Source organism: Anser anser (assembly GCF_964211835.1).
Source record: "Anser anser genome assembly, chromosome: 13".
NCBI classification, from domain to species: Eukaryota; Metazoa; Chordata; class Aves; order Anseriformes; family Anatidae; genus Anser; species Anser anser.
Genome location: NC_139734.1, coordinates 5,374,137 through 5,392,001, shown reverse-complemented (window position 1 = coordinate 5,392,001; position 17,865 = coordinate 5,374,137). Strand labels below are relative to the sequence as shown.

The following is a 17,865-nucleotide window of genomic DNA, read 5'->3' as shown; positions in this document are numbered from 1 at the left end:
AAGCAACCTAGGTAGGACAGTGCAGAACTCACTGCAGTGCAACGCTCACTCGAGAAGCAGGAAAAATCAGCCTGCAAGGAGCTCAGCGCTACCTTCACTCGGTTCCTTCCAGCAGCTGAGCCAGTCCAGGTAACACACTGCATTCTGTAGTGCTGATGGTTGTACAGACTCAGTCTTGCACCATGCTGAGTACATACAACACCTCTTGACCTGATATAGATCATATATGTAAACAGAGAACCATGTGGGTAGTACAACGCATCTTGCCCTGAATTACAACCAAAATCTTCAACCTGGGCAGCTGGAATGCTCTGGTGGAATGGTTTTCCTCTGCAGGATGCACATACAACAAAACATTTGGAGAATACATTCTGATTTCTATCTAGCTCAAACACCAGGGCTCACAGGCTCCCAATTCCAGTTTTCCCACTCCTCTGTTCAGAAAAAAACAATCTATTTCATGAATGTTTGGGGAGGGGGGAGGAAGGCACAGAGCCTTCACATAGCTCAACTATTATATCACATCAGCCATTAGGATTGGAGGAGTTCCAACATCTGACCAAAGTGTCACCTACAAAGTCCAATCTGCCAGTGATGGAGTAGTGCACCACAGGTACAGCTGAAAGTCCCTAGAAGTGTCTCCATACAAAACACAGTGCTAAAAAAGTGAGGAAAAAGAAAATTCAGTATGCAGAAAGAGATTTGTGTAGAATTACTGTTGGAATACAAGAGTGGGGAAACATAAGGAATAACTGACATTATTGAATCAACTGCAATACCTGAAAGTCCTGCAGGTTTTATTCTTTACTCATACAACATTGTCCACAGGTAGGAAGCAGCTGAATTCTCTGACAGATAACAAAAAAGTTAGACTCCTGAAAATCTTGAATATTTGAAACCATTATCCACACTTGTCTGAACTGTTTATCGACAGAATAATATCTATATATTCTGTAACTGATGTCTGGTATGTGATGAATTCATAACCACCTTAGCAGTGAGTCCTACTAGGAGTGTTTTTGCTAGCACCAAGGAATAGATAACTGGCACTTCAGGAACAGTCAGTTGACAGAAATATGATTTGGGCACTACAAGCACACCTCAGATTTTAGAGCTGGCCATGTTCTCAGCATCCTGTCTACTTCTAAGCATCATGTCACGTGTCTGACACGAGCTTCAGTTCATGGGAGAAACACTACAAACTCAGCTCCCCTTCAGTGTTCACCTCTGCCATCCCTTGTTACTTTGCCTCAGTATCCAAATCTCTTAAGATCTTTAATCCACACTTTTACACTGCCTGCAGGCCCTGTAGCTCCACCACTGCCTTCACTGCCACCTCTTTTGCGGATGATGAAAAAGAAATCAGAAATAACCTGTGACCCAACCGCTCCGCAGCCACACTACAGAAGGCTGCAGAATCTGTATGCCAACATACACAGCAGCTGATAGCAATAACTGGAGAAATCCGTACTATTACCTATCGATAAGAGCAATTCTCAAGTTTCTCCAGCCTGCATTTGGTTCCTGTGGCGGTACTGGGGTATTGAAGAGCCATGCTCGTGGATGGTTCCTTCGCATACACAAACAAGTTGGATGTTCACATCTGGAATGTGAAGGACTCACAGAATGCTGCACAGTGCCAGAGATTAGTGAGATGATCTGGTTTTTGCATAGTCCCAACAGTGAGTAACTGCCAGATAGTTCACATAAACTGCTTATTTGATTTGGAAATATAATGATATAGGCATTCTTGGGAGACGCCTAATTTCTTCCTATTGACCTGGGCTCACGTAACGTAGTTTGGTTTGTAATTTGCCTTTGTTATTAGCTTCATACGGAATGCTTGCTCTAACAGCCAGATTGAGGTTAGCACTTGTTCCCATTCTGTTTCTTTGAACATTAAAAATTCAAACAATCTATCTGTAAATCAGCATCCAAAATGCACTGAAAAAAATATATATCAGTACACACGGATGACGGGACTAGAACTTCCATTCTTTGGACTGACACGATAGCATAGGGAAGGCTGCTCAAAAGTTTTCCAAGACAACTTCCAAGAGCTTCAAAGATACTTCAGAAAGGATTCTAAGTGCAGCAAAGCTTAATTCCATTTGTTTCCTTGGCTGGGAAAGGGACAGATAGATTCAGATAAGTTCAACCTTAGACCAGGAATTAAAATGGAGCAACTTAGAAAGTGTTTTATGACTCCTTCAGAGTTTTCCTGGGCAATTTTTTTATGCCACTATAAAAGAAAACACAGGAAATTGAGCTGCAGAAAATATATTAAAATAAGGTGAAGAGCTTGACTTTAGCCCTAGAAAGCTCAAAAACAACCAACAGCCTTCTGGGGGTTTCAACTCAAACTGCATCTTTGCCTTGAATCTGTATGAAAGTTCATGGTGTCTAGATAAAGCGCTACTAGTTCCTTCAAGCAATGAGTTTCATACACTTTCTCCCATCTGATCATATTAAAGACTAGCTGTTGTGATTAACTCTGAATTACCTTGGAGTTTTTAGAGCTTAACACAGTCCTTGAAGTTATTTTAATGTAAAGCATTTTGTGGCATAATATCTCTGTCACCTGCACCTCCGAGAGGCACATGTGGATTTTGTTTAGAACTTGTGTTTGCAGTTTTTGGATAGTGAACAACTTTTCAATCCGAATTTATTGTCAGCCTCAGCCACCACTTTAAAAACATCATCGTTGCACTGTTTTTGTTGTTTTTTAGAGGGACCTTCACACATCATCTATGTTTCTTTAAATCATAGATTTATAAGAAGTTCCACTGTAACGCATGAGCGAGGGACCAGGCTAAATGCAGATGGACTGCGGGCTGATCCACAGCTCGCTGCAGTCAATCAACACTTTTCTATTAGATTTGATAGTTTTTGGACTAAGCCTTCTATGAAAACAGATGCAGTTATTGACTGCGATACAGTCCCCTCTCTAGCAATGCTAAGGAGCATGCTAGAAATATGAGACAGAAGATGAAAGAGGAAACTGCCTTTACACTGCACCACACGGAGTAGGTGTTTGGGCCAGGTTCCAAATCTATTTAGTTCAATGCACTTCAGATCAGACCTTGAGGTGACACAAGAGTGGAAACAAAAGTAGAGGGAAGAAATTAAGCAAAGGAATTTTTGATAGGAAAGAAATCAATTTGCTCTCTTCTGCTGTGCTGTAATCCCCTAAGAACCTCTGGCCAGAAAAGATATTTTGTATAGCTAGGTGACAGATGATAGCCCTGCAGATTTTCTCTCCCTGAGGTTCCTGAATTCTCACGAGATGATGGGTCAGGATTCAGTTCTGGTGACAAAATAGCTTTACAGTGTTTGTGTTCTTTACCTTTCTTGACATGATAGTGGTAAAAACATTTTCTGTTTCAGCAGCTGGTGGTTTTGACCTTGCAACAGCCACTTGGCAGTAGCAGTATGTCCCACCGTACACTGATGGCACTCGGGGCTCAGGTTAGTTGTCCAGGCCTGAAGCTGCACGAGCAGGTCAGGAAGATGTAGTGCTGACAGGTTTCATGCTTTTCTGAGGCAGATATATGCAAGAGGCCTCTACAGATGCTGAGGGAAGTTTGGCAAATTTCTGAGGGGAAAAAAGAGCATGCATTATCCCAGGTCACCATGACACTTGTGTTCTACAGCGTCCCATGCTGTCCATAATCACGGAATCACAGAATCATCTAGGTTGGAAGAGACCTCCAAGATCACCGAGTCCAACCTCTGACCTAACACTAACAAGTCCTCCAATAAACCATATCACTAAGCTCAACATCTAAACGTCTTTTAAAGACCTCCAGGGATGGTGACTCAACCACCTCCCTGGGCAGCCCATTCCAATGCCTAACAACCCTTTCGGTAAAGAAGTTCTTCCTAATATCCAACCTAAACCTCCCCTGGCGCAACTTTAGCCTGTTCCCCCTCGTCCTGTCACCAGGCATGTGGGAGAATAGACCAACCCCCACCTCGCTACAGCCTCCTTTAAGGTACCTGTAGAGTGTGATAAGGTCGCCCCTGAGCCTCCTCTTCTCCAGGCTGAACAACCCCAGCTCCCTCAGCCGCTCCTCGTCAGACTTGTTCTCCAGACCCCTCACCAGCTTCGTTGCCCTTCTCTGGACTCGCTCGAGCACCTCCATGTCCTTCTTGTAGCGAGGGGCCCAAAACTGAACACAGTACTCGAGGTGCGGCCTCACCAGAGCTGACTACAGGGGGACAATCACTTCCCTAGACCTGCTGGCCACACTGCTTCTTATACAAGCCAGGATGCTGTTGGCCTTCTTGGCCACCTGAGCACACTGCTGGCTCATATTCAGCCGGCTATCAACCAGTACTCCCAGGTCCTTCTCTGCCAGGCAGCTTTCCAGCCACTCATCTCCCAGCCTGTAGCACTGCTTGGGGTTGTTGTGCCCCAGGTGCAGGACCCAGCACTTGGCCTTGTTGAACAGAGATTCCTGTCTTCTCTGCTTTCTTTTTCCACTCTGCCTTTGGCTCTCTCTCACCTAGAAGCCACAGTACATGCATGCTAAGGTGGCCAGGATATGACCAGGGAATGTCTCTTGCACTAAAGGCCTTTTTGGGGAAATGAACCACACTGGCAGAACAAGGACATCCACATTTCCAGCTGTATCTTTCTTTGCACAGGCCTTCCTGGTACAAATGGCTCAGATGATAAACATTAAGTGGATCTCTGGGTACAAAGCAAACCTACTGTACCTTAGTTTCACTGGGACTACAGGAAAATAGACAAGTACTCTGTGCTATATAAAAGTACTGCTATTTGTGAATGAAATGCACTGCATAAACACAGAGAAATTTATGTGATCTTTTCCCTATATAAACATGAGGATCTTTTTGAAGAGAATATTTTAAAAAATACAGGTTGGTTTGAACACACAGCATCAGGGTTAGTCCAATCAAGAGAGTTGTTCCAGGTTTATTCAACATAACTGTGATTAAAATCTGCCTGTCATTCTCCTAGCAAGCTCTATAATCTCTTTCTGCAGGATGCCTCCCTCACCTCTTCAAGTCTTAGGCTCTGTTCTGAATTTGTAAGGATCAGATTATCAACGCATATTCATTCCTCCGTTCCAAATATGAGTCTCATACTGAATAGCTGTGTCTTATATATACTAACCATATTCCATTGGCTTGTGTGTAGTAGAGGGAAGGGTCTAGCACAGAGGATTTCTGCCTGGAGGCAGGTTTCTTTATCTTCTACTTGGAATGTCACTAGCACTTAGCATCCTTCCAAGCCTGGCAAGAGCTTTGGCTGAACCCCTTGAAACAGACACCAAGGCAGCAGGAGTCGAAGTACTCATTACCACTTTTTCAGAGCTCTGATTCCTCAGGTGACAGGATGATGGTTCAGATACTGTGAATCAGAGCAGCTGCACGGTTGCTGACAGCTATACACGCCTATCCAGCTGTCAGGAAGGCTGTTCAGCAATGGGAAGAGGCACGCATCATTTTAAAGCTGGAGAGAGGAGCTTAGCACAGGTCCCCTCGCAAAGCGAACTTCCAAGCGATTGGATTTTCTCACTTTGTGTTTCTCTTCCGTACATCAGGATGTTAGAGGATTCAAACATGCAGCCATGTATGTGTCCTTGGTGCCATGGAAAGAGAAACCATGTCAGTCGGTGCACAGCAAGCATGCCCAACTACAAAGAGGGTCAAAACCCACTGCCATCCAGTCTGATACTGATATAACACTCACTGTTGCTTCCCCATGTACGAATGCCACAGGGTGTTACTGGTACACCATCCAGAATGAGCTGTACCACCTCATCTTTCAGAACCTTCCTCTTAGCTCAGTTTCTCCTGCACGAGGTGAAACCATTACCTGCCAAAGGGAAATGTTTTGAACCAAAGCACAGCTCATGTGCTTTGAATTAGTTTTCAATATTGCTGCCCCTAAACTGAAATTAAAATGTTACACCTTGTTTGCTTAGAGTCCCCGTCTCCAGAGTTATTCACTGAAGAGAATTCATTGGAGAGGTCACTCCTTGGCTTCACTGGGACCCATTTGAAAGAAACGGGCTAATCTAGGCTGTGGTGGAGAAGGTGCTGTTCACCATGTGCAGTGTGGCACCTTAGGCATATTAGTACCGTTCAAGTTTTAACACTGCACCAGAAACTCCAAAAAAAGATACAAGAACTGTTTTTGCTGCTGCCAGTCCCAGCTCTGCTGTCAGATAAAAGCTGGAAGTCGGAGGGGGGGGGGGCACACCTCCTACTCTGCGGGTGTCTGGCCCATGACAGAGCTATAGTCACGAGGGACAGTACTCAGGCGAGCTAATTTGGGGAAGTATATAACCAGAGGGTGAAATCCATCCTGAGACAGATGCACAGCCCCTGTGGGTGACAGCCCATGTTAAAAACACATTTCAGTGGTATAGGAAAACACTACATTTTTTATACTGTGCTAGGCCTCTGGCAATTGTAACACACATTCTGGGAGTAGTGGAAGAGAGCTGGAGAGGTAACAAGGTGCATAACATAAAGAATACTTCCAACGGCTTATCGCAACTCTGTCCTCCTTGCATTGATGCTTGCACCTCCTAGCACGAATTGCAGTTGGTGCTAATTGGCTTTTTATTCCATATCGCTGCCTGGATTTTTTTCAGCACACTTTATAAGTTGCAACTTCACCTGCAGGACTTGATCCAGAAATGCACTTTTCCGCACGTGAATAATTTATCCCATTACTGTTATTCCAAGCTACTTCAGTGAGTATTTTGGGGCCTCCTAGGATTTGTCCTTCACAGTGGCACCTGGAGACCACTGTGTTAGCCCTTAACATCGCTATAAAAACCACCAATAAAAAGACTCAATAAACAAGAATCATCCTTATATCTCTCTTCCTACTGACATTTGTGTAAGTTACCCTAGAGAATGATTTTGCTTGTAGGGAAAAGACCTGGACTCCATGGAGGTGGAGAATTAACAATAAATTTTTATCAAAGAGGCCTAGGGGTAGGTGCAACTCCTGTGCAAGCAAGCAGTGTTACAAAAACAGATCTGAGGTCATCTAAGTGCCGTCCACTGTGTTGGACAATGTGTCCAACCTAAGCTGATTCAAATTTCATGTATTTTTTAATAAGCAAAACAGGGAGAAGTGCTCTCTCACTCTAGTCCCGCTCCCCTTTGGCATTAGAAATGCTTGTGCCCGGCACACTTCCAAGAATTGTTTCATTTTGACTAAGGACCTTCATAATTGTTCTTTGAGAGTTGCTTCTGATTAGTTATCCTGCAATTATTACGCCAATTTTAAATGTCAAGGCAAGTAATACGGCCTCACATGCTGTTATGTTGCAATTTGGGGTGACTGGTTTCTGTACAGAAGCACCACGTGAAGTGACCAGTTAGCTGGTGTCCAAAGACAATTTCCTGCACCAAGATGCATCCTAGAGAGCTGTGAAATAACCATTTTTCAACTAAACTGACTCTTCCAGTTGTGTTCACTGGGAATACAAGTGATTATGCAGGAGAGATGTCAATGCAGACAGTTGCTCCTGAATTATAACAGGATAAAACTGCTTGACTAGTGAATAGGGTTCCAGAAAAAGTCCACATTCTCTTGGTCTGTACATACTTATGCTCGATGCTGATTCAGAAAGCATGTTTTATAAAATCCACTCTGGATTGAAATTCATAATCTATCATCTGTCTAGTTATAACGGAGCAGAGAGACTATCTGCAGAACAGTTCCCAGTATGGTAAGTTTCTTAAGGCTTTAAACCTCATGATTAATTTCAGATTGTTTAGCACTTGGTTGTTTTTATAAGAGTGGTTAATAAAACAGACAAACTGCAAAAACCAAGCCAGGCTGAGCGCCTAGCATTTCTGCTTGATGTTAAAAGCCCATCTTTTTCAGTAAATGACACTAGGTGACTCTGAATGTTGCAGTTTAAAAATAGTTTCTAAGTCAGCAAGCCAAGAGCCTGTAGGATTTTTTAAAAATGATCCTTGCCAGATGTTCTGATACTAAAATAAGCAATAGTGAGAGTGTTAAGGAAAGTACTAACAAGAATAGCCAGAATATTGTACAAGAAAGAATCTCACAGAGATGCAATAAAAACCCACAGACCCTTCCTGGGGTGCTGTGCAGGGTCCTACCATGCAGAAGCCTTAATTTTGCCTACACACCTTCCTTGCCTAATTTGTACATCCTCCACTCTGGGAACACACTCAGTTACCACTCTGATCTGTTACTGTTTGCAGATCAGTAAAACTCAGCACAATGACTTGAAGAAAGCAAAGATTCTTGGTCTCATTGTCCACAATGGCAAAGGTCATCCAAAAAGCAACTGGCTTTCCTGTCTTGAAGGTCCAGCTTCATAGCAGAAATAGTTTACTGATTATCATGCCATGACTTTGCGGTGGTTTTGCCAGTTTGTTAGCTGGTTTGTTTCCCAGCACGTGTACCTGTATGTACAGAAGGATCCAAGTTGCACACTTCACTGACTGTAGTAAGGCCCGGATCCTGAAACCCGTCCTCAAGGAAGTGACCCTACAGGAACGTTGCCCAAAAGGCCAGTTTGCCCATAGCCAGTTGGTGCTTTTCACTGTCTACACAGAAATATTTTCAGCGAAGTTGCCACTGATTCAAATAGCAGGAACTGCCAGTGGAATTTGTCTAAGCTATTCAAGGGATTAGTTGCAGATAACTGATGCTCTTCTGCTTCATATCCAAGTAAGGGTAAAGCATCTCAGGAACAAGCTTTTATAACAATCCAGGAAGAAAAACAGTTGCAAACAGAAGAAGCTAAAAGATGTTGTTTCCAAAACTGACTGTGATCCACGTGACACCATTCTGTCACTCCCAGGAGACTGGAGGCTCTGGGAGCCACGAAGCCCCCAGAGTTCTTGGCCAGGGTCTGTGCACATCGTACGGCTGCCCTCAAGCCTTGTTTCCCGGAAACCCCAAGTCATGGGCAGACACTGTGAACCCATGCAGGTTTCCACGAAAAATCTGTGATGAGTAGATTCCACAGAGCCAGGAGATTTCTGTAAAACACTTGTGGTTTATCAAATTCATATCTAACTGTTGTGTCAGAGACTGTCAGAAAAGCATTAATGCTGCACTTCACACTAGGTTAGCATCCCTTCATGGCAAACTTCTTGCCATACTGTTTCTTCACACTCCTGTCAAATGGACACTAGGTTAGAGAACAAGTGAACTATAGCAACATGCAGTTCTAGTTCTGAGTGAACTTCTGTATCAGGCTGTACCATAGATCTGAACTGATAGAAAACTGTGGTTTTGTAGATCAACAGTTCCTCCCAGTACAGGCTGCCATCTCCCCAAACATAACCTTAAAAAGCAGAGTTACAGCAAGCACGTAGGCTGGATCCTGAGGAAAATCTTTCTGTTAGCTTCACTGAGGCCAGGATTTACTCTGTGTCTATGGCACACCAGTGAAAAACAGCCTAGGTAGACAACACAAGCTGGAGAGAGCCCCACATTTGGAAAAGAGGAATGCTGGGATATAAGAACTCAAGCATAGTCACCGCAACCTCCAATTGCTTTTTTAAAAAACTTGAATTTTTGAAGCTAATCAATTTTTGGTGCAGTTAGTTGTATTCTGTTGTCTGCTTGCAAAACCTGAAACCTTCACCCAGATCCAGCCTTTAAAGATACTTACAGGGTAAATTCAAACCGACAGCAAGTTACGTGCTAAGCCTCGGTTGCACATCATAGCTCCCTGCCATTGCCTAATGGTAAAATTGTGATATGTCATCACTATCTGTGTTATTAACTCATGGTCTCATCTCGATCCCATTAAAATCCTTGTCAGATGTAAGCAGGGCCTGTCAATTTCTGTATTGAAGTCGGATCCCTTAGCAAATAAATAGCAACCACGGGACAAAGATGCTTCCTTTTCCATTGATGCTGTAACACCTTTACCCTATACGTTTTATATTGCTTCCACTGACATGCTATGAATGCCAGAAAGAAAAGCTCAGATCAAACCCAGTTAATTAGAAGGATTCACACAGATGGTTTGCCTGGTACTTTACAGAGGTGGCTAATTAAAGCAATGTTAGTCAGCACTATTAAAATGCCAGATAAAGCTTTAGGAACAATGCTGATTAGAAAACGAGGTTTACAAATAGGGCTTTGAGCAATGCAGGACGTTTGCAGTTAATTAATCCAGTTCTAACATATCTTAACTGAGGCACAGAGTAATACGTGCTGGTATCAACATTAATGTCAAGATTTTTCCAAGTTCAAACGTGGCAGTCATTAAAGCAATATGAAGTGACTGTAATTTCACATTCTATAGGAGAATATGAGGGAGTTTGAGCTCCTCTAATTAGCCATGATTTAAAGAGCACTGGAAAAGAAACCAAGGCAAGTCCTAGTTGTAGAAAGTCACTCACATGCTGCCTCCTCTCTCCAGCAGTTAGATGTAGGTATGCAATAGAAACAAAGCTTCCTTGCAGTTTCTGACGGATGCTGCATTTGGAGGGGATCAGCTGCACTCTTCAATGTGCTGTCTCCAATATGACTGTCTGTATTTTTTCACAGTAAGGGTCATGTGATCTTGATCTGAAAACTTCTTCCAAACTTGTTTCATGCAACCAAATAGCCCCATTCACTGAATGTGCTAGCAGATAATCCCATACACAGGTTTGTGCAGCATCAGGCACCTAAAATATGGTCTTATTCCCTGTAACTGAAACTGACTTTTCTTATAATTATTACATCAAAATAGCAACAAAATTGCATCCCATATTCCACAGACAGGCAGACGTACATGTGTTTTGGACTGTCTATTATGACTCAGTTGTTATAGGCCTAAGTTCTATGATCAACCTTGAAAGAAATACAGATGAACAAAGCTACTTACTGCAACCACCTACTACTGTTGGCCAAGCAATGCTATCGGTAGATCCATTTAAAAGAAAAGCTTTTCTTTACGAGCATCTGCATCACAGTTGAGAAAGGCACAGTCCCTTGATGTCTTATTCTTGTTACTGGAAGATCTTCCTGGAACAAATAGTTTCATTCCCAGCTAAAGTGAATAATTGCACTGTGTCCCCCTGGTCCCCTGCTGATCTCAGATGGCCAGCCTGCCTCATTTTCAGGTACATTTCTAAGGGTCCCTGTTTCCTACTCCTTCTATGTCATACATGCAAGGGTCTCAGAGAGAGAATTACAGTTATTATGGAGTCCATCTATATTCTCTGTAGACCCTAATATTAAGCAAACAATGCAGCAGCAAGCCTTGAGCTGCTAGCCCACGCTGGTCCGGAGTAAGCCATCCTATTGCCACCTGTCTTCTTCCTCCTTGAATAATGTAGTGGTCTAAAGCACCTTCTTCCTAATCTGGTTAGGAGATTTCTTACGATCATTTAATCTGACAGTGTTGGAAGGCAAGGCAGAAGTCAGAATCAGAGTGAGCACTGGCTATATAAGAAAATTGTTTTTTTCCCTCTGCTGCTCACCTTCCTTTCTAGTTAGAAAGGCAGCAATGGTTGTCTCACTCAGCCTTGTGTTTCTGCAGTCACATGCCAGGGCTGATCTGCTGCTACCCTGTAATCCTATAGGAACCCTACAATAGTTCAACAGTCTCATGGATATGAAGGTAAATTTAATTATATAAATAAAAGTTTCCCCATTCCCCTTCTCTTATTTGAAAGCTATAATTTAAAGGCATTTGGAGATTTCCTAGAGATCTGAGCAACGTGGCATATACAAGGTAAAACCGCAGTAAAATTTGCTCTCTTCATCCAATATGCTGAAGAGTCACAATGAGTCATTCAAGCCTGAGCCTTTGCAAGCAACAGACCACAAGCCAAACACTGTCTTCGGACAGGCATCCTACCTGGGCACCGCAATGCCCTGCAGAGGCTGCATGAAAAGGCCCTCATATCCAGACAAGAACCATCTGCATTCTCCTTTCATTTCTCCTTTCATTTTCTTTCCAGTTCTACTGCTCTTCCAGTTGCCTGAGGTGCAGGGGCATAACTAAGGGTTTGGTAATCCCTTTTTCTGCTTTCCGGGAGGTCACCCTTGGAAAGGTCAAGAACTGATGGTGACATAACTCGGGGGAGGTGGCACAGTGCTGAAAAGTGCCTCTTTATTTGTGCTTTCTGATATTTGGGCCTGATGCGACAGTAGCTGAACTTGTCACTTGAATCTTTTGCTGATGACTTTCCAAGGATGTGCCTCAGTTGGAACATACAAGCTGCTATTCCAGAATGTGCATTACTAGCAAACCACATAGAAAGTGCAGAGTGCACTTCAAAGGAGGAAGTGCAAATACCACGTCTGTCTCCTGAAAAGAAATGAAATACCAAGCATGGGACCCTAAACGGCCGCTAAAAGGCTAATTCCTGCCATTCTCTGGCAGAAGGTTCTTTGCTGACCCACTAGATTTTCAAATACTGTAGTATTTGAAACATACCATATGTGTATGTTCCACAGTCAGATTTGATATTTACAGTTCAAAAGATCATTAAGATTTGATGAAGCCAACATAACAAAATATATGCTTTTATGGAAAACTCTAAATGTCACTGCCAGTGCATATCACCAGAAAACTGCTCTTTCACTTGAGCTACCAGCTGAGAACAACCATGTTCTGTGGTGTCATAGTTTCATAAAAAAAATCTCCCTGGGTTTATCTGATTGATAATGAAGGGGCCTACAGCAAAATCTGAATTTTTGGGTCAGGTTTCTTTCACATGAAAGCCCAAACCCACTGCATGAAATTTCAACTGCATTCCTAAAAATCTGCAGTGATTCTGGCTCCAGAGAACAAACACTCCACTGTTACTCCCTTAGAGCTCTTGTTCAAAATGCCTCTTCCCATGCTGAGATACTAAACTCACGTAAACATAAATGCATTAGTGCCAGATTTGCTGCCCAATAGGTATTAAGTGACTTAGACTTCACAGGTAAAGTATAATCCCTTTGCACAGTTTGTGTTCAAGAGTTAAACAGTCTAGGGAATATTCTACCATAAGACGTGGATAACTTTAAGTCTAAGAAGAAAGTTTGAGTGATGTGGTGCAGAACTCCATATGATCTTGAGCTGAAACAGGAGGTTTCAGGGTTGAACTGGCACTGCCAGCTTGTACACTTCATTGTATAAACTCAGTTGTGCAAACAAAACACACTGATTTGCACATCTGACATTGTAACACATATAAGAGAAACATCAGCATTTGGGTGCCTTTCGAAGTCTGCCTTTGAAAAGTTTTGCCCATTCTGAATACAACAACAGCAACAAGGTGCAAGGGCCGCTGGGAACAAACATGCACGTAGTGCCATTATTCTCAGGCTTGTCTGCTCTTGACAGAGTTCCATCATCGGTGTCACTCCTCTCGTAGGCCAGAAGGGCTGTGCGTGTGCATGGCATGGACGCAGCATTATGCACGTCCCTTGGTACTCTCTGCTAACCTGCAACTAAGATTTCTGTCTGCTACAACACTACAAATCAGTAATAAAATAATGCCAGTCCTAAGAACGGGGGAAACCATCCTAGAAAGGTGCTAATGCCTTCTATATTAAAGCATGAAAAAGCCATGCAAATGTAACAAACAGGCACATAACTGCACCTACCCATCCTAACAGCAAGTGCTATAGCAGACAGGGCAAGAGAAAAAGCAGCAGCATGAGGGATGGCCATCAGTGCTGGCATTGATGATCAAATCAAAATCCAAACATTAACTGGGACAGTCAGCTCGAAGTGTGAATTACAAAAGTTCAGCAAAATAGTAGCATGAGAACATCACAAATATTTTGCAGCATGACAAAGCTTGTCCTTAATAAAGAGAACTGGGGGAGAAAGGAAGCTTTTCCATCCCTGTATTTGTGATATTGCTTGTTGTCGAGAACATTTGCATGAAGTGTTCCTTTCCCATTGCTTCCAGAGGACTCCCTTTTCTCAGTAAGCAGCAAAATAACTGGGAAATCCTGTGAATACAATGGCACCACCTACCATCACGGAGAAATGTTTGTGGCAGAGGGGCTTTTCCAAAACAGGCAAGCAAACCAGTGTGCCCAGTGCAGCTGCTCAGTAAGTACCGTAATTTGTCAGAGCCTTGCTCTGTCTATGCTTCATTTTGCCTTTCTAGCAGACGCGACACTGAAATGTATGCAACATGTAGCACACAGCAGAGGCTGGGAATTGAGAGTTTATGCTGAAACAAAAGCACTCTGAGCCAGTCTGTGGCACATGGGGAATGCCAGGCTACCTCTTACTCAAACACAGTGGACAAAGCTTACCCTGTCAAGCGTCCGCTGTAAGTAAGCTTACAGTAGGCAGGCAGCAGGTAAAATATTGCTACTTGGCATATAAAAATATTTCACCTCAAACTGACTGGAAAATAGAGCACTAAGTCAGGGACTGAACTTGGATTCGTTTGGACTGAGCTGCTAAGAGCCTCACAACTGGGACTGGGCAGTTCTGTAGCCTGACCCTGGGCCACAGAGCTGTTCTAGGTGTTAACCAAGTCAGATCCAGCATATTTGAGCAGTCCCTGTCTGAAGTACAACATCCCTCTCAATCCAACCAGCTCTTTAGTATCATGACCTTCTCTGATCAAATTATCATCGTATTCAACATTAATTACAAATTGAACAGGCGCCAACTACAGAACAAACTTTGTGACTGCAGGTTTGAGTCACTGCTCAGTTCTTCCTCCACCTCAGGGGTAAGACACAACAAAAGGAGAGCAGTAGGAAGAATTTATACCAGGTGGCTTTAGTAGCAAGGTCAGATAGATTTTAAGCCTACAATCACTGCAGTTCTTTCCCTCCCCACACTTGCTTCTTTTCCCCATTTTTTAAAAGAAAGGAACCTTCCTCTACGTGACAATAAATTTATGAAATGCTATTCAGACTCTTCATTGGTCTCATATTCTGCTTTTGGCTACTACAGTGGCATTTATGTAAACACCCATACTAGATTTAAATATGTCCATAAAAATGTATATATGTACCATATGAATTGATGCCTCCTTCTAAATGCTCCTTGTTTTACCGGCAGGAAGGAAATGTGTACTGTGGGCTGAAGACTTGTCCCAAATTAACTTGCTCTTTCCCAGTTTCTGTTCCGGAATCCTGCTGTCCAGTCTGCAGAGGTAAGTGTTAGTCCACCCACAGAAGGACACGAGTCGGAAAGCACTCCTTCCCTTGTCAGAGCCCTGTCTGTGCACCAGCACTGTTGTTCAGGACATCGCAAGTTTCCCATTTACTCACAACCCAAGGCATGTTGGGAAACGAAACCTCACATTCCGGCAGGGTAGCATTGCTAGCTTTGTTTTCCTAAACTGAAACAGGGAGAGAATGCACTGATGATAAAGCTGCATGCTCATAATGAGGTAAATCAAGGCTTCAAATGATGAATTGAAATAGCTGCCATTACTTTGGGTAGAAAAGCTTTGAAATAAAAGTTGAGCTTCTACCTGACAAGTTACCAGACCTGCTCAAGTTATAAAAGACACAAGAATTTCAATTCAGAGGGTAAGACCAATTACTCCAGTTTAAATTAGATGTCGATCTATATTCAGCTAACATCGGTATTTTACTAGCAATTGCATTTTGGAACATGCACACAGAGAACTTGATTATGAGGAAGCATACTGCCAGCCTTCCCAGCCTTCCCAAATGTCTAAACCTAAACGTCTGTCTAAAAGCCTACCTAAATATCTGTAAATGTTTTTTATCTCACTATTGGCATTTGAATCAGCACTTTTAGGGTATCTAAGCACCTCTGGCCAGCTCTCAGAGATGCAGGTAGGCACCTAAGGGTGCCTGAAGTTTCCAGAAGGGCCACTCTATTGTTAGCAGCGATGCCAGGCTGCTTTGAAAACCTCTCCTGCTTGCATCTCTGTCCTTCTGAAATTCTGTTTGTTTGTACTCGGGACTATTGCATGGTGAAAATAAGGAGCGTTGCATTGTCAGTTGTATAGTTTTGCCTGTGGTTGTTGAGAAACACAGGCTAACATAGTCCCATAGTCCACACAGTCTGAAGCACAGACACTACAGTAGGCCTTGAAGGAGCAAGTTCTCAAACAGAAGCTGTGTAGTCATGTCAGTGCGGCAAGCTGTCTAAGCTAGTTAACCTACAAAGTTGCAGTAGTAATTAGCTTAAGTGTGGCACCATGCAGGAACTGACATAATCTCCCGGCAGGGCGATGCTGTGAGCTGCATAAATACATCCTCTCAGTCAGAGCAAGGGTGAGGATTTCTGTGCAGTACTACTTTGCCTGAAAATTATTGCTCATTCTCTGCTGCTTTGCTGCGTTACTGTGAGACACCTTTACAAATCCTGAAACATTTTGCTGGATAAACTGCTTATGAAGCTTTCTGACCTCAAGCAGGCAAGGTCATGGTCCTAATTTCCCAGGGTGAAATCTAGTGATATATTGGTTTACATTTATTACATTGACAGTTCAATTAAAGCAAATCCTTGCTATTCATATGATTCTTCATGTCTGTTCCCCGATAATTATTGGATCTGGATTTGAAACCAACCTCTTCCAGCTACAAAAATCAAACTGCCTTTCAAAGTACAAAGTATAAGACCTAGGTATGCTCCTGCCTTATGCTGCAGAATCTGTCACTGCAGCCCGAGAGTCACTAGTAAGGCAAAAGCTCTTTAGAATTTCCATATAAGAGGTGAGATTAAATTGGATTATGCAGTAAAGGAGATTCAGCGTCTCCATTTATGCAGAGTTTTTTGTGTATTCCACTGTCTATAATTCTTATTAAAATGTCAAAATTGTCATTTCTCTCATAATTAATCTTGTCCTTTGCAATATGGGCTAAACTGTTTTCTCTCTCCCCTGTTACTCTTAAAAATGCAAACCTAAACATAACATTTGCATCAAGATCTCTGCACAGCTCATGAGGAGGAAACCAAATCAATTTCTGTTCCCTGCCTGGCCAAAAATACTAACATAGTATATTCAAATTTGCTGATTTTCCTGTTCATTGCTCTACTATTGACTAAAGAAGGCTTCAAGCACTGTGGTTCAGATGCTGATTTATGTCAGGATTCAACTTCCTCTTAAGTTAAAGTTCTCAAAACGCATCGAGGATAACATGATAACACGTAGTATGCCAGAAGGTAGTGGATCCATGGTGGATCTGGCCGAGTGAAATCCAGCTAAGCCCAGAACTGGAGACACACCTGCATCAGCACTGTGGCTCTCCCAAGGCGGTATCACACACTTCTCCTGCTGCAGCAGCTGTCCTGAGGCAAGGACCCAAGCCTGTGCCTGTGCCTGGCCCTGCTGTGGGCCATCCGTGTAAAGCAGCAGGCTCATGCGGTGGTGGTACTGCACTGTGCTCCAGTCTAATTGCTTGGCACATCCAGAGCTAGGCTTGGAGCCACTAGCAAAACAATTTTATCTGGACCTATATCTGAATTCCAAGGCTGGGATAAATTCCAAGGTCAGCTCCACACTAAATGATTTCTCCTGTTCTTGTACAAGTTTTCCAAGAATCAGATATCAGTTCAAGTTCCACGGCTCGTCCTACCAAGGAACACCTCTAACTATGTCTTTAACAACTTCTTAAAGCCACATTCTCTCCCTAGCCTGAACTGATGTTTCCCTGCTGCAAATTTCACTGTGGCTCACGCTCAGTTATGTATGTATTTATGAAGCTTGTCCTTACCCAGAAAACAGCTGGATGCTACTCCTGAATAGAAACTGAGACTTTCTTCTTCTTTCCAACTTTCCTTTCCATGAATCACGTTTGGCTGTGAGGAGCCAGAGCCTGGCTGCACGAGCCCCTCACACTGATTCTGCGAAAAAGCATTTGTTACTTCTGCCTTACATGTACAAATTGCAAGTGCTCTAGCAAAACCCTTTCTGTTCTAAAAGACAAGTCAG

General features: G+C 43.0%; 2 protein-coding genes across 5 annotated transcripts in view; one reads left to right on the top strand and one right to left on the bottom strand.

Annotated features, from left to right (window-relative positions):
* The window catches only part of CHRDL1 (chordin like 1), a 61,457-nt gene that overhangs the window by 13,000 nt on the left and 30,592 nt on the right, over window positions 1-17,865 (top strand). For all 4 annotated transcript variants that reach the window (XM_083797404.1, XM_083797401.1, XM_083797403.1 and 1 more), the window contains exons 5-6: window positions 13,894-14,039; window positions 15,012-15,105. In XM_083797404.1, the coding sequence (XP_083653530.1) occupies window positions 13,894-14,039; window positions 15,012-15,105 (240 nt within the window). The remainder of the gene's footprint in view (window positions 1-13,893; window positions 14,040-15,011; window positions 15,106-17,865) is intronic.
* The window catches only part of PAK3 (p21 (RAC1) activated kinase 3), a 180,396-nt gene that overhangs the window by 156,922 nt on the left and 5,609 nt on the right, over window positions 1-17,865 (bottom strand). The window lies entirely within an intron of this gene.